The following is a 22,820-nucleotide window of genomic DNA, read 5'->3' as shown; positions in this document are numbered from 1 at the left end:
TTATGGTAACGCATCCCTGCTAAATAAAGGAATACATTTCTTTCAAATACCAGAACCAGAATTTTTGAACGCTAGTGTATGTTTAAGTTCATAAAAATGCAATGACTGACCAATGTGCAATAAAATAAAGTACGACAGTGTGAATTTGTGGATTTGTCCAAGCCATTGCAACACTGGTGAAAGTAAAGGACACATGATGATAAGTAAACTTAGATAAGTGTCTTTATACTGCATTGATCTCTGTCACCATGAGACAAATCACACTCATTATCAGCTCAGCAAATAGATAGGCCAGTCTTTGATCAGCGATCATTAATGCAATCACTTTTCAGATTTCACCAGTCTCTTTATTTGCCACATGCTGGCAATTAATATCACCATTGTGCTATTATTTTAAAGAAAACATCAATTATTAATTTGGAACAATACACATTGGTGTACACTAACAACTAAAAGAAATGCTTTTTTTATATTTACTTGTATATTACTTCATTACATTTCATTCTGATTATGGCCTGGATAGCTTTGCCCAGTCTGAAGGTGAAAGATGCGATGTATCCGAGCGCAGCTTTCACTAAAAAAAATCTTACGACGTCAAAGGGCAGATTGCTTAAGAAATGGAACTTAGGGCTTTTTTGTTTCTTTCGTTTCATATCAATAGCATATCATTTTTTTTAAAAGAATCTTAAGAGACTTTAAATATTTCAGTGTGTTCTCAAGCTATTCTTACCGTATAAAGAATACGTTGCCTTTCTTAAAATCATGAGAGCCAAAGAACGGGCATTAATCAAACACAAACTACTCATAGAAATTAATAATTTTCGTCTAAATGATGACTCATAAGTGCATCAGATTTTTTTGCTTCAATGCTGATATAAGTAAGTGTACAGGAGCAAAACGCGGAGAAGAGGACAGAGGTGACTGTACACAGTATACTTTGGATTATGTAGGACAAAGTTCAGTTTGCTTTCTGTGACATGTACTCTTGTGCAAGTCCTCCTGTAAATACTACTGTTTAAATAATTGCAATTATGCAGTTTTTTTAAATTATGATGTTACGGTTTTTTTTAATTCACTGAATTGCTCACAGTGTAACAGATACAGTATAATTTTGACAAACCAGGCCAAATAATGTACTTAAACATTCACCATCCCTGCAGCGGTACGCTCACTGTATTAAAGTGGTCATCGGATGTCCATTTTCCACAAACTGATATGATTCTTTGGGGTCTTAATGAAAAGTTTAACATGCTTCGCTTAAAATTTCTTAGTGGTATTGTAAAATTCCTGTCAAAAACAGCTGTTTTCAGAGTAAGCCATTTTGCTGCATGTTGCTTTAAATGCTAATGAGCTCTGCTGACCCCGCCCCTCTCTTCAAATAAGCGACGAGCCATACGCTGCGCCCGAAATCTCATACTACTCGAGTAGGTACTACATTTGAATTTGAACGTACTGCCCGACCGTTAAAACAGTATGTGATATACTATGAAGGGTAGTATGAATGGAATTCGCACATACTACATCCACTATGTTGTGAGTGCGAAAATGTAAAGAAAAAAAAAAGTTGATGTGTTCAGTAATGATTAAACAACCTTTTACAGCCGATTCACGAAATCAGCTCGACTTACAATGTATAAACTTTTAAGTCAGCCGTTTACTTTAAATATTAAAAGTTAAAATAGTCAAACATAACCACAGTGAATACCGTTTTGTCTGAGGTAAATCTCCGCATAGCGCAGAATTGGGTGAAAACAGTAGGTCATCCGGGGTATTTCTTGTCTACTGTTTATCAAACGCTAATAATTCAGACGTACTACTTGCCTCGCATACTGTTTTTCGCATACATATATATAGTAGGGAAGTATGCAATGTGGCCATGGAACTTGCTAACTGGCACATTATTAGGAAAGGCAGTTTAAACAGATTAATAAAAACCTTATGCTCACAACTTCTGGAGGTGAAGCTGGATCACAAACGATTTGCACAAACATGGATTCATTTAGGCAGATCACGGGCGCATTCCATTCAAAATGAAAGTAACATTTATCCTCTGCATCTTTAGGTGCTCAGATGTTCTGGAGTAAACGATGAATTCTATGTTCAGTATACATCCAACAAAGCACTTCAGTCGCTTAGGAGTCATTCTTGTTTACATGTGCTCCCGCGATGAAACAACGATGGACCGAAGACATTCAGGGCGGAGCAAAGTTAAACACCACTGTCAATCAAATGTCATGGGAATGGCTTGAGTCTGTGCGCATCACGCAGCCCAAAAACTGAGAATGGCTTGATTTGATATATATATATATATATATATATATATATATATATATATATATATATATATATATATATATATATATATATATATAGTTTAGTTAGGCTCTTTACTTTCACATGTGCGCGGTGTTATGTGTGAATAACGTGCGATATTACAGTGTGAGATTAAAAGCAGTAACAGCTTTCATACTTCTATGAATTACTAACTGTAGGGAACTTTTATTCCAATAAAGTGGCATTCATCTATTTTTTTTTATATAAAAAGAAAAATGTAAAAAAAAAAATTACATCCAATCATGATCAGTTCTAACAGGTAAACGAAATGTGAGATTTGTCTTTTTTATTTGTCTTCCATCAGCTAATTTCTCAAGCAAATTGGTTAAGAAAAACAAATTCCAATTCCAACCTGAAACAGTACTTTATTCATAGGAAGTCATCCCTCTCTCACTTAAGCGGCCAACAGGCTTATCATTCTCAGTGAAACTTGTATTAAAGAAGCTCTTATGAAAAAGACATCAAGCAAAATGCCAAATAACAACTTGCATTACATAAACGGCGATGCACAATTCAAAGACTGCATACAAAAGTTAATTGCTGTTCATAAGTTAAGTCTGAAAAGGAATTAATACTGAAAGTATGCAACACAGATCACTAAAACGTCTTCCCAATATGAGAAATCACAGTACTTTGCTGGAAGTACTCGTTTGATTTACTGTACTTAGCAAATAGGTACCAATTCATAGTTCATGGCATGGCAATTCATCTCATATGAATACAAAAAGAAAAGAAAAAAGAAAAAAAGTAATGCTCGACAAAGGAAATATACAATGCTTGCTACAAACCGACTCTCAAAAACCTGGAAATATGGTCAAAGAAAGAGGAACCAAAAGGTGACAGGAAGAAAAACATTTGTACATTTTGGCTCAACGATCCCTTTAACAGTGACAATACAGAATGTGTGTGTGTCAGAGTCAAAGACGACTTGTTCGTTTTCATAAAGTGTTTTGGACCTAAACGCTCTAGTCAAAAATATATGACACTAGAATCCTAGAGCTAAAAACCAAAAGAAAAAAAATGCAAGTCTGAGAATATGGTAAACGTAGTTGACCCCTGAGTTTCTAATGCAGAACTAGTGTATAAAATACCTCATTACAGTGTGCCTTTTAGTGCAAGCCAGCAAATATGCTCGATTAAACGGGAGGTATATTATTTAGGATAGCACCCAAGCAAACAATGCTCCTCTATGCAGTCTTTCCTGTTGGCCGAATCACAGAGTTGGGGCTGGTTTGAGAAGTCAAACCAGTAAATGAAATACATCTCTTTAGAATTAATTTCTGATTTGTTTGTTTTTGTTTCGTTTAGTTTTTTTTTCATAGAAAACATAAATATCCCTGAATGAAACTGATTCACAGTATATCGAGGACTCCAGTGCTACTACCATTGTTTTTATGTAGGGACAATCAAGTGTGTCTTCAAGGTCTCCAGTTAGTGTCTCTTACATGGCTCAACCGCCCAAAGTCCTTCATTCGCTGTCTTGGTAATTCACAGTCCGTTTGCCTCTGTTTCTGGTCCGGATGCGCGTGGCCCGTCTGGGTTTCCCGTACGACACGTCGCTATCCTCATTAGAAACATCCCTCTGACGTTTCCCGGACCGTGCGGTTCCTCGGCCACGGTCTCGAAGTCTTCTCTTTGGAGTGCTCTGTGAACCTGAGCTGGCATCTGATTCAGACTCCCCAGACTCTTCGCTCTCAGAGTCGCTTCCATCATCATCATCATCTTCTTCGCTTCCTTCGTCGCTTTCACTTTGCTTCCGTTGTTGGCGGGTTGCCTTGGGAAGCCGACCATTCTCTGATTTAGACCTCGTTTCTGAGTCACTCTCAGAGTCCGTTGAGCCTTTCAAGCGCTTGTAGCGCTTCGCATTTTTTCTTTGAGGCGTCATGCCCTCGTTTTCATCACTGGTCCTACTGCTTTTATTGTCCGTGTCTTCAGACTCTGAAGAGCCGCCACGTTTTCTTTTGGAGTTACCACCTGATGGTTTTCTTGCCCGGGGGTTAGCCCGCTCCTTGCTCCTTCCATTCTTCGATTGCATCTCGATCTCAGGACTGAATTCTTCATCAGAGTCCTCCATAATGTAGCTCTTCTTGGGAAGCGTTCTAAGAAAGACTCCTTTGGATGCAACTTTAATGCAAGGTTTCCTCCTCAGATGTGCCTTCTTGTCCGATGCGTCGCTCTTTTGCCATTCATCAGAGGAAGTATCCTCCTTTTTCCTCCGGTCAACCTCCTCTTCACTTTGTGAACTGGAGGCATCCGACCTTGCTTCAATCTTCTTTTTGCGGGTGTTGGACACACACTTACGGTTTCTGAGCGACCTTCTTTCTTCGCCATCACTTTGATTCTCTTCATCTTCTGATTTAATTCTCTTCCTGCGAGCAGGAAGAGCCTTTTCTGAAACATCACTGAGGTCCTCTGAGTCCTGGGTGGTTGATGTTAATGCATCTGTGGTTGAGATTTTTTTGCGGGTAACTTGCTGTTTTGTGGCAGAAGCTTGTTCTTGGCTTTCTGATGGTGCTTTACTCCTCTTCAGCTCTTTAGGATCCACCTTCCTTCCGTTTTGATAAGGGTGCTTTTGAGTTTTGGGCACCTCAACATCCTCATCGGAACTCCTTTCAGAATCATGCTTGCTAGGCCGATTTTTCTGACGTCGGTCTCTGGAGCAATTCTCTTCTTCAGCATCAGTGTCATTCAATTCTTTTATTTTAGTGACAGCGGCTTTTGCAGTCTTCCTGGTTGACTTCCGCCTGACAACGAGATCCTCGTCCGACTCCCCGTTCACACTTTCATTTAGACTCTCCCCATCATCTGTGTTATCCTCACTTTTCACTCGTTGCCGTTTGGTGCTGTGCCCATTTATGAAAGGAGATGTTTCTAAAAGTAGAAAAACAAGAGTGCCTTTCTTTAGTGTCAGTGGACCATTAATGCTTAAAGTACCATTTAAAAATGGTATCATTTTGCACTTTAAATTTAAAAGGCGCAAACCTCGATTTATAGAGGAGTTGACTGGATTGTGCAAAACGGTTAAACTATTGACCTAGCAATTGGGCCGTTTTTGTTTGAGCCTGAGCAAGGGAAATTTTCTAGCATATTTTATTGGTTTGTCATCGCGAAGATGACAGACTTTGTAAAAACACGCTTGATAAACCAGAAAGGTGCAGATGAATAAAATCTGATTTTAATGCCGATTATGGAGCTCAAGGAATATATCAAACGCACCTTTTTTTTCTGTTGGTCTTCTAGATGGTCTGCGCCCAGCACTTCTACTATCCGCTTTGCTTCGAGAGGATGAATCACTGTCTGCGCTGCCATCACTTTTCTCTTCTTCGCTGGCTGAAACGTCACTTTCATTTGACTCTGTGAGAATACCCATAAAAATAAAAGGAGGGAATTTACGTTTAAGGTTTATTAGTCCCCCCCCCCCCGACACAATTTCAATGTAAACTTCACTGCACAATTATTGTCCAAAATTTTCATGTTAATGAATAAAAATGTCAGAAAAATTCGAATCAGGTTAAATTTTCAACATTTTTAACCCTGAAAAAACACGTAAATTCCAGTCAGTGTGCAAGCTGTGTAGATGGTTATACCTTCTTCCTCCTCTTCTTCTGAATCAGAACTGCTCTGAATGACAGTAGAACGTTTGCTAGCACGGGTCGCAGGCCGGGTGCTGCCTCCACGGCCCTCCTCGTCCGAGCCTTCATCGTCTTCCAGAGTATCCATGAGCTTCATCTTATTAACTGCTGCCATGGCGGTCTTGCGTGCCCTCGGCCGGCGACTGACAGACGATGAGGACTCGTTCTGGGAGGCGTCCGAGCCTTGTGAAGGCTCTTGGTCAGAATCGCTGCAGGATCGTGGTCTCTGACGCTCATGTGACCTGCTGTGCCCATTCATCTTGGCATGGCTCTCTAAGACACATAAGACAAATTAGTTAGTTTGTAATTGTCAATAATAAGTATGTATCATTATCCTTTAGCTGAAAGCGCTTGGCATTTCAACCGCACACAGTCCTTCTAAGGATCCCACCATGTCTGCGTTTTGCTCCATTATTCTGTGCAGCTCTTCTTGTGGCTCTAGTCTGTCGTCTGAAGACACGAGATGAAGATGAATGCTCATCATCCTCTTCCGACTGACTCTGAGATTGTTTGCTGTCATGATCAGAACCTATATCAAAAGCACAAACTGTCTTTAGCACCTGGTGGTCATTCCAGAGATTCTGAAAGTCCCATGTAAAAAAAATAGTAGTAATAATTTATTTTTAAATTACAGATTTACCAGCATTTTCTAGTTAATTATTGTCTATGATACCTGGTCATACACAAACGGCTCCACCTGGTGGCTTTCTAAAGAATGGTGCCATTAAAGGACTGCATATTCAACAGGAATAACCATTGGTAGAGGTAGTATGGAAGCATATGGGCAGCAAAATTCATTTTAAAATGTGATATGCAAAAAGATAATACAATAAGTAAAATAGCAACATATTACTCCATTTAAATGTACATTTTTCCATAAATGTGCAACATTTGTACGCTAGTTTTATACGGAAACTTATAACTAGGGATGCATCGACCTGATACTCAGGATCGGTATCAGGTCCATGGTACTGTCATTTTCAATCAGACAAGACCAGTCCAAATCCGATATTGTGTGTGTACTATACACAAAAACATTAAAATGCACCATAAGTGTTCTGAAGCTGTTCCACAGTTCAATGGTGCAGATGTACAGATGAGAATTTAATGATTTTCAATTTAAGTTCTCTCAGCTGGGGCTGTCCGTCATCCTCCATTTAGCAGTCGCGTTCGGTTACTACAGTCAAAACTCTCTTAAAAAGCACCCAGTAAGAGATTTAAAGCTATCAAGAGAAATGCTCAATATAGCATTGCACAGATTTAATACACTACGCATCAATCATATCTTCCCTTTTGAAGATTTCTATGCCGTCTCAGAGGAGCGCGTAGCCTGATCACTGTGACTCCGTGTTTTTTCAAGCGTATCATTTCTGCACGGTGAAAAATTATTAAGTCTTTTTTCCTGTTTTATCTACCACATGTTGCTGCCTTCATTACTGCGCTATACATAGGTGTCTTTTGATTTTAAATTAAGCCAATAGAAATTCTACATTTATAAAAAACAACAACAAAAAAAATTGCTGGTATTAAATTAGATGGGTATAAACAGATCCTTAATTTTCACTATTAGATTGGTTCTAAAAAGATAAAAAAAATCTCATTGTAACCCTACTGATAACATTTTAATGCTTTTTAAACAGATATATTTCAAAATGATCAGTTAAATGCATTTAAATTTACATGTAGGACACATGGGATTGCATTTGGATCCAGTCCACATAACCATGCTGAAGACTGTCAGTGAATAATGCAGTTGAGAGTCTGCTCATTAAAAAAAAAAAAAAAAAAAAAAAAAAAAAAAAACATTTTTAAAGGTATAGTACACCCAAAACAGGTGCAGCTGCATCAGAGTGCCTTATATTTTAATAATAATAATTTCAAACAAATAGTTGTCTGTTTTACCGGATGAAGATGAGCAACTCCGTCTGAAGGTATCCTTGGCTTCATTGACTCTGCGGCGCTCTGGTCCAGACACTTTGGCTGAGGTAGATTTGGCTGTAGACTGTTCTGTGTTTTCCTGAGTTTTTATAGTAGCCCTCTTTTGACTAGGGGGGAGAGGAAAATAAAAAAAAAAAGTGACTAAATGCAAACACTTCTTTGTCTAGATTAGAAGTACAATAAGGGACAGCAGCATGAACATGGCAGGGCTTACCGTGTGGATCCTTGGCTAGAAGGAGCCGACTCCTGATGCTGTAATTTCTTCCTGAATCTTTGACTGCGTCGCAGCTTTAAGCTGCTTTTGATGGCAGTCTTATAGTCTGAAATGATTTTTCGTATACTCTCCTCGAAAAATGCTGACAGTCGCAATGTCATACTATAAATCTGTCAAATCAAATCATGCAAGAACATCAATTGAACATATTCAATAATTATGCAAAAACGCAAGCAGAAAATAGACACTATTATACAAGTCACCGGTGCATTACCTTTGACCGTTTGTTCGGCGTGTAGGCTTTAGCATTGGCAAAAATAAGCCTGGTGTCCTTGCAAAGGTCTATGGGATTTTCATATCGTTCGTCTTCAAGAGTTAGCCGCACTGTTCCAAGGTCCATAGGGGTGTCGATAATATTACAGTAATCCTGGACACACAAAGAGGACGCAATTAACTTCCTGCTGACAATGCTTGATCCCACCTTTAAACCAGATCCACATCTCCAGGTCAAGACAGATAATCACTTCCCTAACATTATTTGGCCGATTTGTTTTTAGGACTCACAGGATATTCTCTCTGATCTACAGGAACCCGGAACGGCTCTGAATCCTCGCACTCAAACATGTAGTCCAGCAAACGTTTGCAGTGGTCCTTCCATGCGTCCCTGTCCTGCACAACCTCCAGTGATGGCTGGCGAATTCAAAACAGTGTCTTAAGCATTCATTTTTTCCATCTAAACAAACTTTTTAAAATCAAAGGGCAGATATAGTGGGATAATCAACTGTGTAACATGATATCTGGTGACATTTCTACCAATATCTTACACTACCTGGCGAAGTCTTTGTCCTGCAGAAGTCCCAGGTGCATCAATGTCATCCATGTCCTAAAATCCACACCTGAATCAATCTCATGCTTTGCAGAAAAGGCAAAGGAAATACAGGTGAAGCAAATACACTCACCTCATCTTCAGAGTACTCCATGTTTTCAACAGCATTGTAGATCTCCATAATATCTGTACAGTGAGGTTTACTGCAACCAAGGGAAACAAAGTTACTACAATTACAGAACAAAATCACAAATAGATCTTCACTAAAGACCAACCTTATGAACTTCAGGAGAACATTTGTTATGATTTTTGCAGACTGTGCAATCTTGCTGCGGGGCTCATTGAAAGTCTTGGCATTTTGTTCGATGTGTTTTACATCCCAGATCAACGCAGACAGTCTCCTAAAAAACAAAAAAAAAAAAAAAAAAAAAAAAAAATCTAAATTAAATCTGCTCATATTAAGCGTCTCTTCAGCCGACTTAGGTTAAGCCACTCAATTTATTTATTTTTTTATTTTTTTTATCAAAGCCTCGATGGTATGGATTTCTAATTGAGGGCCAGAAATCTCAGGTTTCATTAGTTTTTTATTAAAATGAATTAAAGTCTTAAGGGTTAGATGGAAAACAGCAGCAAGATCATTCTTCTAAATTTCTACTTGCATGCATCATGAAACAAAGACTTTCATTTTAGAGTTTAGAAATGTTACGGAGATGAGTGAACAATGACAATTTTTATTTTTAGGTGGCCCGGACCTTCTAAGCTACAAACCTGTAGAAGTTGTGCTTGAGCCGCAGCTTGATGGTGTTGAGGTCGGTGGGATATGCAATGATAGCACAATAAGTTGGATATTGAGTGAGGTCGACCGGACCAGAGAAAGGGGCCACGATATCTGTTGAAAAGGACAAAAATTGACATTTCATGCGTCAGAGGATCACAGTTGAAGCGTTCATTTACATATATGCTGTATATACATGTACAGCTACGAATAAAACTAAACGGGGCTCGTCGTAGGGCATGGGGTCTGAAGCGTAGTAATTATGTATCCGTTTAATAGAACTTTACTCCAAATATGTGAACTGAGGCTACCTGAAAACACTTATCTTTAACGTGTTGAAGTCCAATATTTAGTGTAAACTGTTAGTCTTTAAAATAAACGTACCTTTGATTTTTAGCTCGACCGTTAATTTTCACGCAGATGCAGCAAACTTATCACAGTAGGACACGCAGTCCTAATTGCGATGCATGACTGCTGTATCCGAATATATGAACTAGCCGCTTTAAATATTTTTAGATTTAACATGTCAGTTTTTCAGTATGCTTGAAATTATATTAATTTGGTTATTGGTGCTTCCAGGCTCTCTCGCTCGCTCTCTTAATGCACGCAGATTACAAGTCACCGCATCCGTTATGAAAATGCCTGTGACAAGTACAGAGGGTCTCTCCCGTGCTACCATACACAATAATATCGTCCATCTAACAGCCTGGCAATATAACGATATGAAAAATGACTATAATCACCCACGCTAGCTGTTAAGATCACAATCACCCTGGCTCCTCGCTGTTCTTTAAAGTTTACATTTAGCCAGTTTTAAAAGGAGAAAAACATTTTTGTCACCATGCCGAAGCACAAGATGACATTTTTACTTTTTTGGGTTTAGAAAATGTAATAAAATTCAATTGCTTATCCTCTCAGGATAACTGGAATCATTGTTACAAGCACATTGTTTTTCCATCTTTGTAGTTTAAACTACATCAAACAAAAAATAAACTCAACTATCCCTACTCCAACTAGTTCGTTAAAATTTCAATTGCTTAATAGAAAAAAAAAGATAGTAAAAATAAGATAACGCACCCACAGTCACAAGCTGTTCAATGCCTGCCATGATGCGTGCACTCTCTTGGTCTCGACCCTTGCCCCCCCATTCACCCTCCTGAGGTTTATACAGGATATCCATCATCTCCTCATCGGTCACTGGCACTCCTGCACTCTCAGACTCCGGCTGCTCAGCTGCAGAGACACAAATAATATTAATAACCCAATAAATAAACCACTTGCTTCATTTAGAGCGCAATGACAAAGTACCTTCCTGTTAGAAAAAGGAGTACACATACAAACTCAATATTTAGTGCCGATATACAAATTTTATCTCAACTGGCGTGAAAAAGTGCAAGAAACATATCATGCATCTGGTTTAAGATAATGTTCGAGGGGTCAGAAGTACCGTTTTCAGGAATGGCCTCCACGTCCCATGGACTGAGTTTTTCTGTCTCACCATTGTCCCATCTGCAAAAACATGGGCGTTAAAAAAAAAAAAGAAACGCAGAGCCAAAGGACTGCAGCACAAACACTGAAATAACTCAGTTTGGGCTTACTTGACTTTGAAGCACTGAAAAAGGCTGTCAGGATATTCAGACTGATACGGTTCCTGACAAACTATGGTCCCGAACCACCAGGCGTCATCGATCACAGAGCGAAACCTATCACCTAGAGCAAACGAAGCACGAAAACCAAGACAGACATGACTCGGTAGGAATAAAAGCAGGCTACCAAAATAAACTCAATGGCTCCAAACTTACTGGATGTCCACACTCTGCTACGTGCTTCGTCGTAGCTTTGACGCAGCACCAGAAAATCAATCACATCCGGCATATCATGATATCTAAGAAAAATGGCACCAAAACATGTACTTCTGCTTAATCCACACCAAGACACATCTTTGCCAATATAACTAAAATTTCAACTGTCTCGCCAACTTACTTTATTGAAAAGGATCTGTCTGTTATTTTGCCTGTTCCAGGGTCAATCTGGGTCAGTTTCAGACAGCACAGAGTTGGAGGGCACACTTCATACTTGATCCCCGTTATTTTTACAAACTCTTGGTCCTGGTAAAAACAAACGGTTTATAATAACTTTTAACGTTCGCAGCATGTCTGGCTTTGAAAGTAAGCGAGTTGCATGTATTACTTAAAAGTAGTGCATTTAAGATTAAATAGAACAAACGCATTTCTGTGAAGTCAATTATAGTTTTGATAGGCCCAAGCATTTCAGATCATGACAATCACGATCATATTAGTTTAGTTACTAATGTGTATATGCGTACTGTTGAGATCAGATCAGTGCAGAGTTGTGCAAAGAACTTACGAATGAATGCATCTGTGTCAGGAAAAACAAATACAAAACACTTTGTTGCTGATCTTACTCTTAACTCCATCTTCTTCCATGGCTGTCTGTCTGGGTTAATGGGGTAAAGGTTAGTCCTGCAGACTGCATCCACATACGCCTCATGACCTTGACGAAAATAGATGACCTACGGACAAATGAAAAATAAATAAGAGGGTTTTTTTAATACAATTTAGACATGAATCAGCTGCACGTTAAAATAAAAGAGTTGAAAACTTTTTCTGTACCTCGTCTCCCATTTGAGGGACGAAGGGGGACTTTCGGGGAATGAAGTCAGTAATCCATGCTGAGGGACGGAACTCGTTTGAGATTTCTCTATTAATGGGCGGCCTTGGTTTTGGTTGCTAAGGACAACAAAAAGCGCATTAAAACTCCCATAGTTATTTTTAAAAACCACAGGCCTACAATAAAAACAAAGTGTGTCTATTTAGACTAAAGGATGTTTATACTTTTGCACTGGACCTATGCCATATTCTTTACATAGTTTAAATAAACACTCAGAATAAAATGTCGGGTAGAGTTAGGTTAGGTGTAGGGAGGGCTTTATTATCCCAATAAGGTGGCATCCATTTAATAATCATTTACATTCAAGTTATTATTACACACTATTTTATCATGTACTACAATACTGAGGTGCAGATAGACAATATTTGCATTAAGTAGAATAAATAGCAGAGAATCAAGCTATTTTAACAGTGTAAATAAAATCCGTTGCAAATGGCATTCTCATTAAAATGTATAATATTGACAGTAATGGCTGTGCTGCACACCTTTGGTGTTTTGCTTTTGGCTTTCTTGTGCTTTCGGGGTGAAGACACCTGTTCCTCTTCGTCTATGGTTTGCTCCTCGTCTGCTACATCTTCGTCCTCCTCGTCCTCTTCCTCAGAGCTGCTGATCCTGCGACTTGTGCGCCGCCGGGACGACGGAGACGCAGTTGGTCGCAAACTTATTCCTGCATCTGCCATCCAGTCTGAATAATCACTGGAGGAGCGACTAATTATGAACAAAGACACTTGTTAATGTTTAATCAGGGATACCCAAAAATAAACTCATTAACGTCATTCAAAATTTCAACTGAACATACCCGATTTTAAATTGAATTAGATTTACTGTGGATTATTATTGGAAATAAACAGCAATTCCCTAGTGCCAGACATTACGCACTTCCTTTTTAATATTACTACGACGGCAGAATAAATACCTTGAGCTATCACTCCTCCATTCCTCTTCATCCTCAACAGATGAATCAACGTCGCTGCCCTCGATTTCACTGCCCTGCACCATTAACACACATATAATTTTTAACATGCATGACACGGCATAAGAGTATTTTAAAAAGTGAATTAACACAAACACTCGACCTCAGAAGACGCCGTTTCCTCCCCCTCCTCACATGAGAACTCCATGAACTCCTCAACTAGACTCTCTTTACGCTCCTGATTCTTCTGCCGTTTGCGTGACTGTCCTCGTTTGAGGCCCGGCTCTTCCTCATCAGAATCATCCTGTAGCCAGAACAGGATGTTTAACTCAGTGCTGACATCAGTACCCACGATACGGTTGATAAGGAGGCAGAACCCTACCCTGAAGGTGGTGTGGGCCACTCTCCTTCTCTTGGTGTTGTAAAGGGTGACCTCCTCCTCACCCTTCGCTAGTCTGAACGACTCCTGTGCACTAAATGAACAAGTCATTCAGTAAATTAGATTTCTGTACATCAAGAGTGCAGGGTGTTTGCTTAATCGACATTCGCACCATCTGAAGACCAACCAATCGCTTTCTTGTTTACTTTCTGATTACTTTTCAGCAACTGAACACACTACTAAATATTTTACCGACATGTATAATTTGTATATCGAAAAAAAAATACTGACTAAAACATTAAATAACAAAATTAACCTGTAGCCACTCGATGTAAGCTCGGGCACCACCACCCTGCGTCTCCAGGCCTGAAGGTCCCTCTCTGTTGCCATCTGACTGCGTGGAGCATTCTGGTGCATCTGCCGGACTCCCTCTACCTGTCCGCTGCGCCGTAAACCCACATTAGGTGGAGACTGAACCTCCATGCGCTCGTTCAGGGACACTGTGCAAACATACACAGCTACATTAGATGGAACATTGTGGAGCTTTAACCGCAAATGTACAGAAGTGGATGCTGCTCTAAGATTCAGGGTTCCTACACTATATCATATTTCTCTGGTCTCAAATTTTCCTCTCTGTAGTTTTTTAGACCATATTTAACATATTTAAGTTCTTTTTTTATATGCCAAAAAAAATATGGAAACACAAATTTTCAATACTCTGCTTTCTTTTTTTCATACCTTTCCAGACCTGAAACCACGTAGGAACCCTGAAGGCTACATGTTAATGAAGTTGAACATAAAGGCACCTCTGCGGGGAGTTCCTGGCTCTGGCACACGGGCAGGAGCGGGAACACCACTCTCTGCCTGAACCGCGACCTGTCTGTCCTGGTGCTCCTGAAGCTGGCGTATGGCAAAATCCAACGCGCTGTGACGAACCTCCTCGCTCTCCGCAGACTGCTGACTGATCACCTGCTCCACCACCTCACCATCACCTGAAACATTTTTAAAAGGGGGCAGTCAGAAGCTTTCCATACGATCAGTGTATTTTGTGCTTTGTACTTTTTTTATATGAAAAGAGATTAAGTAAGTTTTTTAGCGCTCTTTAATTTGGCCTGACAGCGAAGAATTGAAAAGCCCCTTCCACACAGTAAATTGCCGTAAAAAAAAAAAAAAAAAAAAAAAAAAAAATCACCGGAATGACTTTAACTAGCAAATGCACAAAGAAAATGCCGCTATTCACACAGACAATGTTACATCCTTTTTTTTTTCTTACCACTAAAGCACAATTCACAAATCGGTTTTGAATTACCAATAAATATTTTTATTTTTTTAAATAAGATTCATTTCAGTTATGGCTTTTGATGAAAAATAAATAAATAAATGAGGTGTTTTTTTTTTTTTAAACAAAAGAACTGGTTCTGAAACTGGTTTTTCTGTGCTCTGTTTACAGGTTAGCCCACGTCATGTTAGAGCAGACAACAGCGAACTAGGGACACACTGGAAAAAAAATGACGGCAACAACAGGGACTTACTTGTAGCGACGTAACCCAGTTGAGGGACTAGATGCTCGTCTGCAATGTTTTCTCTTCCTGGGACCAGTCTTTGGAATCTGGGAGGGTGAGGGTTACCATCAACGTCCACCAGGAAGGGAGGAGGCATCAGATGTGGGGCCTGCTGGGTCTGCTCATCCAGAACAAACCCATTTGAGTCCCGGATCAGCGGCCGATAGTCTGTGTGGAAAAACACCTGGTCTGGAAGCTACGGATTAACATGGAGAAAGAAAGAAATAGATAAATAGAAATTATGAATAGAAGCTTGTAAGTTGTTTATACTTGTTTGTCTTGGCACAAACAAACAAACAAACCTTCTCATAAGGCTTAGAGCTCCCAAAGCCAAAAATAACCAGATGTCCATGAGAGTCTGTCATTGCAAAGCGATGCCCATCAGTGGTAAACTTACAGTCAAATACAGCACCATGTCCTTGACCTTCAATCTTTGAACAAAAACAGGTTTTTTTTGGCATGTCAGTAATAAAGATGTGGATGTTCAGTACATTAAAGTGAAAGAACATTGGGATACTCTACCATATTAAAGTAATGCATGGTTTTGGTGCCTCTGATGAGATCCCATATGAAGACATTCCCATCATGGCCTGCAGATAGCATGATGCGTGGGTCATAGGGATGTGGCTCCAAAACAAACACCTCAGCCTCGTGACCCTGCGAGGTGACGAGAAATGCATTAATCTCCATAAAACTATAGGATTTAACCTCTGGTCTAAGCACATGGCTGTGCAGGTTGTTCATTAAATGTATCTATATTGCATAATAACTGACAAGAACTTGCTCAAAATGGTAAGCTACGATCTGTTTGGCTCTTTTGGTTTTGCTCATTATATTTTAATGCTTAGAATTAATCCAAACAGGTTCTATATCAAACATATTGACTTCTAACCCGAAGAACTTCTGAGGCAACATACATAAACAACAGCTCTTTGTTCCAACTGAATCTGAGCTGAGTAAACTATCTTACTTTAAGGATATGCAGCAACTGTCCAGTATAGGAATTCCAGACTTTAAGCAGATGATTGTTCACAGCAGTGATGACCGTGTTATCGTGGCGATCCCAGGAAACCATGGTGACTTTGGGTTTGAAAACATTTTCCTCCTCTATTAAAGGTGCAGAGCTACAGTGAACAAAGGAGGGGCGACTTCATTAAGAGATCAAGTCAAAGTCAATAAACATCTATAGCTGAGTTTTCCAGAAGGTTTTCATACCCTGGAAGAGTGGCAGACATGTCTAGTAAAATGCTCTTCCACTGATGTCTCTGATGTAGTCGCCATATACGAGCGGTGCCGTCTCGACTGCCACTGACAAATCTAAGAGAGAGATGCATTAAAATAAATCTGAGATTTGAAAAAACCAAATCGAATTTAGCCAAATCAAAAGTCAAGTTCAAATGTGGCCAAGGAGAAGCTAATTACAAGTTACTGTTTTTACATTTAGACACCAAATTCTCTGTGCATCACTAAAAAAAAAAAAAAAAATATTGGTTTGTGGTAAATAAGATTACCTCTCTCCGGAATGACAAAACTGGATGCTGTCCACCTTGTCCTACAAAATAACCAAGTATTGAAAATCACGGCACGGCATGCAAGATACTCATCTGTTCCTAAAATCTGATCACTCTTACTGTGTGAGAGTCGAGCTCAGCTAGTTTTTCTGGACTGCCACTGCCTAGGTAGTATATCCTGATGACATCATCTGTGCTTCCTGTTGCAAGAAACATGCCACCTGCAGAAAGAGAAAAAAAAAAAAAAAAAAAGTGCGCTGAGAAAAAAAACCAAACCTTAAATAAACATGCATGTGTCAAAAGGGGAGGGGAAAAAGCTTCTAGTTCAAACATTCAGTTGTCTCACCAGGGCTAAAGGAAGAGCAGACAGTCTGAACGCCAGGTCTCGGCCTTTCTGTGAATTTGTGTGGACGATCGCTGAGGAAGAGCAAAAGGAAACCACCAATGAACCTCAATAGTTGACACAAACATACCTTTTTCATTCTAACACGATCAAGAGCCCTCACCTGAAACTGTTATTATTAACATCCCACTGCCAGAAACACACTGTTGCATCAGTTCCTGTGGACACCATGTATCTTTTGGAGCCCTTGACTAATGGAGAGAACTACAAGAGAAAGAGGAAGTAGAAATACATGATAGAACAACATGCCTGTGTAAGCTGCATAGAAACATTAAAAATAACAATTGTATACATTATCATTAGGGGTAACGCGCTACTAATCATTTTACATAAAGATATATATATAGATATATGCATTTACAGAAAAAAAAAAACATGATTTGAGCTTGATTTCCAATTGATTTAGCGTTAACAAAAACACGAAAAGGTCATAAAAGGCTCTTACCTGTAAAGAGGTAATAGATCCACTGTGGCCCTGCAGGACCGCCATTGGGGCACAAGTACGAAGGCACCAGACTCGAATGGTTTTGTCGCAGCTCCCAGCAGCAATAAGGGTATTCTCAAAGTTAACTGCTAGATCTGATATCTCGGCATAATGTCCTCTGAGAGTAGAGTGAAGCCTTCCGTCAAAAGAGGACCAGATCTTCACCAAGGCATCGTCGGAACCCTGAGGGTCAGGAAATTAACAGGGTCAAAGGTTCAACAGCAGACCAAGAGACGAGTCTGAGGGCACTCCAAAAGACCACAGACGCTCACCGTAAAAATCCTGGAACCCGTTCGATCAAAGGCTATACAGTACACGGCAGAGAGATGTCCCAGGATCCTCCTGTGCATCCTCATGTGCTGATAATTGCTGACAGGGTTGATAGAGCCGAAGCGCTGAGCTCCTGTGAGCTCTCTTCCTCGGCAGACCTCCACTACAACCACAGAGAAGAAATCCACAAAAATCACTCAACATTTCATTTCTCCGTTTTCCAGGATAGAAGTCTAGATATGTTCAGCAGTGGAAAGTTTGTCATCTTACATCAACATTCAACGCATAAGACACGACGCAATTAAAGCATCCTTCCAGAAGTTGAGCTAAGTAGATAATTGGTTCATGTCTAATATCTGCTCTGTAGTTACATTATAGCACTATAATTCAAACATTGCTGCATATATAGCATTATAAATATTTTTAACTTCATGTAATTTCAGCTTTCAAGTTATTTGTTAAAGTGCAACTAAATTATCTGTGCATATTTGCGCCATTCTGCATATAGCGATCTTAAAACAACTCCAAATCCAAAAAACAAAGCCAAAAATCATCAACATCCTAACAAGAATTACTCTTCCAGCAAGCTGCAACTCGAATGAGATCACAGCAATTAGCAAACAACGATCCGATCAATTCCTGATGAAAAAAAAAAAAAAAAAAAAAGTCTGTAACTTGAGAAAATGGTTTCACTCGAATATGAGTCACAACATGGAAGAAAAGATCAGATCTATCGCTTCATGCCAGCTTAAAAAAAACGGCAATCTTAGCATTCATTTCTCTAGCCAGTAAAAATGTAGCCCAAAAAAATAAGCCCTGACACAGCAAATATAAGGTACTTACCAATATTGGCATCCTTGCAGTTTAAAGGCCTCTCAGGTGGTCTCCCTCTATGAAGGGCGGCGAAAGTGGAGGCTTTCCATCTGCTATTGCCGCAGTCTAGAGATGTTGAGAGAACGAATACAGTAGTGACTTTTAAACTCAGATAGATGACAAGGCAGAAGAGGCTTAAAAGCTCCAGCCTTATCTCACCTTTAGACGTTCGCAATAAAGAGTGTTTCCCGGCCCCAAGTAGAGAGTGGACTCCTGGCACACCAGACGGAACCTCTCTGTCCAGAATCGGACCAATCTGCTTGCATATCTGCAACAGGTGGTCTGGTGCAATGTGTCTGTTGGCAGCAACCTAGCAGAAAATAAAGGATCCTTTACTTTATGTCATGAATTACCAAAATAAAATAAAAAAATGAACAAAAAACAAAGAAGATGAACAAAAAACAAAAGTGACTGAAAATTTTCTTTTTCCATTTTCGGGTGGGGTAACCCTTAAAGCATATAGTGATATTCTAGGGAATTGTGTGCTTCTAATATTAAAGCGACAGTTTGTCATTGGTGTTTGGCTCAAGGTCTGCATTTAAAGTCACATCAGAGGTGTTCAGATGGGATTAGGACTTGGCTTTCTGCAGTCCAGTCAAGTTCTGTCTTTGATATCTTTTTTTTTTAACATTGCACAGAGGCGCAGTCATGTTAAAATAGAAAATGGTCCCGTCCAAACGGTTATATTAAAAAGCACACAATTTCCTAGAATATCATTATATGCAAATTAGATTTGCACTCATGGAAATTAATTAAGTAGTCAAACATGTGAATTGGAAGGGGTGTACCAATACTTTTGGCAATACATTGTGTGTGCTCTACGCATACAGCATGCTAAAGTAATAGTATTTTGCTGTTTGAATGCATCTGGCGTTTAGCTTTCTCAATACGTTTTTAACCAAGCAGACATCTAAACGCAGATTTTAAGCAGTTGCCTTATTAATGCGGGTACATTTACACACTTAATACACCCCTAAGATAACCGACCACGGTCACGACCCTTCAGGAAAACATAAATAAAAGCCTGTCTCATGTGGCTGAGTGCAAGGAGTTTATGTAAATTGGGTCCCTTTATCGGCCAATCAGAGCGCAGGTCACATGCAAAATAAAAAGCCGACGGCAGATCCTGAAATCTGATTGGACTCTTCAACATCGTGACGTAGCCACAACCCGACGAGGCCCCACCCTAACTGCAATACAGCACTAAATAATAGGGAAGCAGTCAAAACACAGAGCCCCCGAATAACTTATAATAATAACGCCGCACGGTGTAAACGAAGTGGTCAAATGTGTTACGCCAATTTAATCAATCGAAAAGAAGGAAAAAAATAACAGATGCCTGCCATTTAAAGCCAATCCTAAATATGTCACAAAATGAACACGTGTGAGGATTTAACACATGCCATGCACATGCTCCAGAAACAAAATCAAAACACTTACCAAATCTTCATAAGATCGCGGGTGTTCATTTCCTTCCCAATCCAACCGACGTGGAAGGAGCTATCAAAAAATAAACCGGGTTAATAAGGTCGTAAGGAAATCGACGGACGACAAGTTACCTTAATAAAAACAATAGCGAAAAAAGGTAAACAAGTTCAAGGCAAGCGATAACGCGAAGTAGTGTGCTGCCAAATCCATGTTTCAATCCAAGAGGGAACCGTACACTGACGGACGGACATAAAGACGAAGTACTCGAGCAACACACCTGATTTTCCTCCAGCTCACACACGAGAGCCTGCAACAGATGAGAATGAGCCATGTTCAGTGCTCTCATCCAGACGAGCATCATTTTAAACACAATGCTCTCATTAAAGTCTCGATGACTAAAGTCAACTCACCTCGGCCGCTTTCCGACACGGCCCCGTGCTCAAATAGCGCGATATCAAGTAATATAACTCTGCGAAAGGACACCACGAGATCGTTTATTATTTCATTGACGACGAAGGATCTAGAAAAGTACCTTTTAATAATATTCCTAAATGTTACTTTTTGTGTCTTACCCGATTCAAGGGGTGAAATACTCCCATTTTTGGCTGCAGTATCGGCCATAGCTCAAAGAATACGGTGTTTGGAGACGAACTTTATGTGTAGTTGGTAAATTATATAATTATTTAATGTCGATTGTACGCTTCGTACCCCTCCACGATTGCTCCCGCTTTCTGTTCGGCCAGTTTTCGGTCGCCATTGGAAGTATGAGGCCTGAGCTCATACCTACTTCCGCCTGAACACCGGAAACAGGGGGAGGGGTAAAACTCCCGGTCTTCTTCAGGCAAAACAGAAGTCACGCGGAGATTTAAAGACTCTAAATATTCATCGTTCAAGTCGTTCGACGTGAATTAAAACGTTCCCTGTCGTGTCAATCCATGCGAAGGGCTCCTCGAATAACAATGAAAAGGCGCGTTCCTGTTCAAATACTGTCGAACTGCTGGTTCGTGACGTCACACCAAATGGCGACAGTACAAGCGTTCAATCTTTTGTCTGTAAAACCGTTTGCGAGAACGTAACGGTTTGAATACTTAAAGACTTTCAAACAATTAATTTTCGACTCCGCTACTTGTTAGCACATGCACGTGGGATTTTTTGATGTGTATTATGCGAAATGTGGTAAACTGACTGGATTTACACAAATATGTCCCCTCACAGAGAAAGCATGAATCCAATGATTAGAAAATTAAAATAAACCCCTATTTAAATCTCATATTTTCTCCTTTAAACACTGAAGCAGTTACAGTGGCGCCAAAACGTATTCAGACACTTAAAATGTATAAATGCCATTGCATTTTAAATAATAATAAAATAAGTGGTTTAACACAGCACCAGAAAGTATACTTTTCTTGCAAAATAAGTTACAAGTTGTTACAACTCCCCCTGTGTTTATGTCGTTACAAAAATGTCTGATTTTAATGATCTAAATGTGACTATATTTGGCAGTTATTAAGATGTTACAAACATCAACAATGAATTTCTGTAAAGCTGATTTGAAAATGTGAAATGTTCATTCAGATAAATCTGTCTTGTTCAGACATTGTTATTAAATCATCAAAATCACATTTTTTATGACATTTGACACTGGGATGAAATACACCCGTGAGTTGAAAAAAATGTTTTACAGATGCCGCTTGTTTTTTGTGACATTCTAAGTGTTTTGAGTGTCCAGATACACTTTATAGCCGATGAATATACTGGAGTGAAACTCTAGTCAAATTGTTATATGGACTTGTTGAATATTATTATGATGTGAGCTGGTTTGAATAAAACACAGTCTAAGTACATAGTGTACCGTGTTGATAACTAGTCTCCCACGAAATGGTCACATGATGATTGCAACACCATTTAATGCGTTTATGACTTTTGATCACAAACTTTTAGCTTGACCATTTAGACACTAAAACAAAAGCTTCCAAAACCAGACTCTAAAACCCCATTTTATTTTCCCGAATGTTCAATCTTCTTATAACAGAAAACATTATTAGAGAAACTTTGATAAGGTTCACAAATCATACAAGTTAATTCTAAATCCTTCTGGCAATTCTATTGACAGAGAATTAGTCTGTACTATCACTTTTTATAAATTTAACACATCTTTACTCAAAAGTATTGGGATTTTTTTTTTTTTACCCCAAACCTTTAAATAGTGGCATATGTACAAAATTACAGTTACAAAATATGTTTCAAATAAATGCAGTTTTTAACTTATTATTCAAAGCATCCTAAAAAAAATAATGGTTAATGAAAACTCAGCTTTGAATTGCTATATTTTTAAGAATATTTATGCAGAAAACCATTATTTTAAATTACAATATTTCTCAGAATTGCTGGTTTTCTGTACTTTAGATTTTTTATAAACCTTACTTATCCCAAACCTTTGAATGACGTATTTTCTAACCAATTCTACACTAAATTTAAATATGCCATGGTAACACAATATCAACAATTACATTGTCGAGCACATTATTTAACGCATTTTACGTATCGATATGATGGTAATAATTTTCTAGCTGTTGCTTTCATTTGT

At 39.2% G+C, this 22,820-nt stretch overlaps 1 protein-coding gene across 1 annotated transcript; it reads right to left on the bottom strand.

Moving 5' to 3' along the window:
• Positions 1-2,679: 2,679 nt before the first annotated feature.
• brwd1 (bromodomain and WD repeat domain containing 1) lies at positions 2,680-21,018 on the bottom strand. Its single transcript, XM_043258869.1, has 42 exons — positions 20,806-21,018; positions 20,644-20,702; positions 20,511-20,540; positions 20,246-20,305; positions 18,965-19,115; positions 18,776-18,871; positions 17,935-18,095; positions 17,624-17,845; positions 17,282-17,382; positions 17,122-17,192; positions 16,896-16,996; positions 16,776-16,816; positions 16,480-16,581; positions 16,235-16,388; positions 15,787-15,921; positions 15,567-15,695; positions 15,235-15,460; positions 14,509-14,694; positions 14,019-14,202; positions 13,706-13,796; positions 13,487-13,627; positions 13,327-13,400; positions 12,896-13,118; positions 12,353-12,469; positions 12,145-12,252; positions 11,703-11,827; positions 11,522-11,604; positions 11,318-11,429; positions 11,167-11,228; positions 10,797-10,952; positions 9,713-9,833; positions 9,220-9,345; positions 9,078-9,147; positions 8,948-9,001; positions 8,683-8,808; positions 8,393-8,545; positions 8,119-8,288; positions 7,869-8,011; positions 6,358-6,495; positions 5,922-6,239; positions 5,551-5,688; positions 2,680-5,205 (listed from the first exon to the last, which is right to left on the bottom strand). The coding sequence occupies exons 1-42, from the start codon at positions 20,852-20,854 to the stop codon at positions 3,803-3,805; spliced, it is 6,510 nt and encodes a 2,169-aa protein (XP_043114804.1). The 5' UTR covers positions 20,855-21,018; the 3' UTR covers positions 2,680-3,802.
• Positions 21,019-22,820: the final 1,802 nt, after the last annotated feature.

The sequence above is a fragment of the Puntigrus tetrazona genome, chromosome 15 (assembly GCF_018831695.1).
Source record: "Puntigrus tetrazona isolate hp1 chromosome 15, ASM1883169v1, whole genome shotgun sequence".
Lineage (NCBI taxonomy): Eukaryota > Metazoa > Chordata > Actinopteri > Cypriniformes > Cyprinidae > Puntigrus > Puntigrus tetrazona.
Note: the sequence above shows the minus strand (reverse complement) of the source record. Positions and strands in the feature narration are given on the sequence as shown.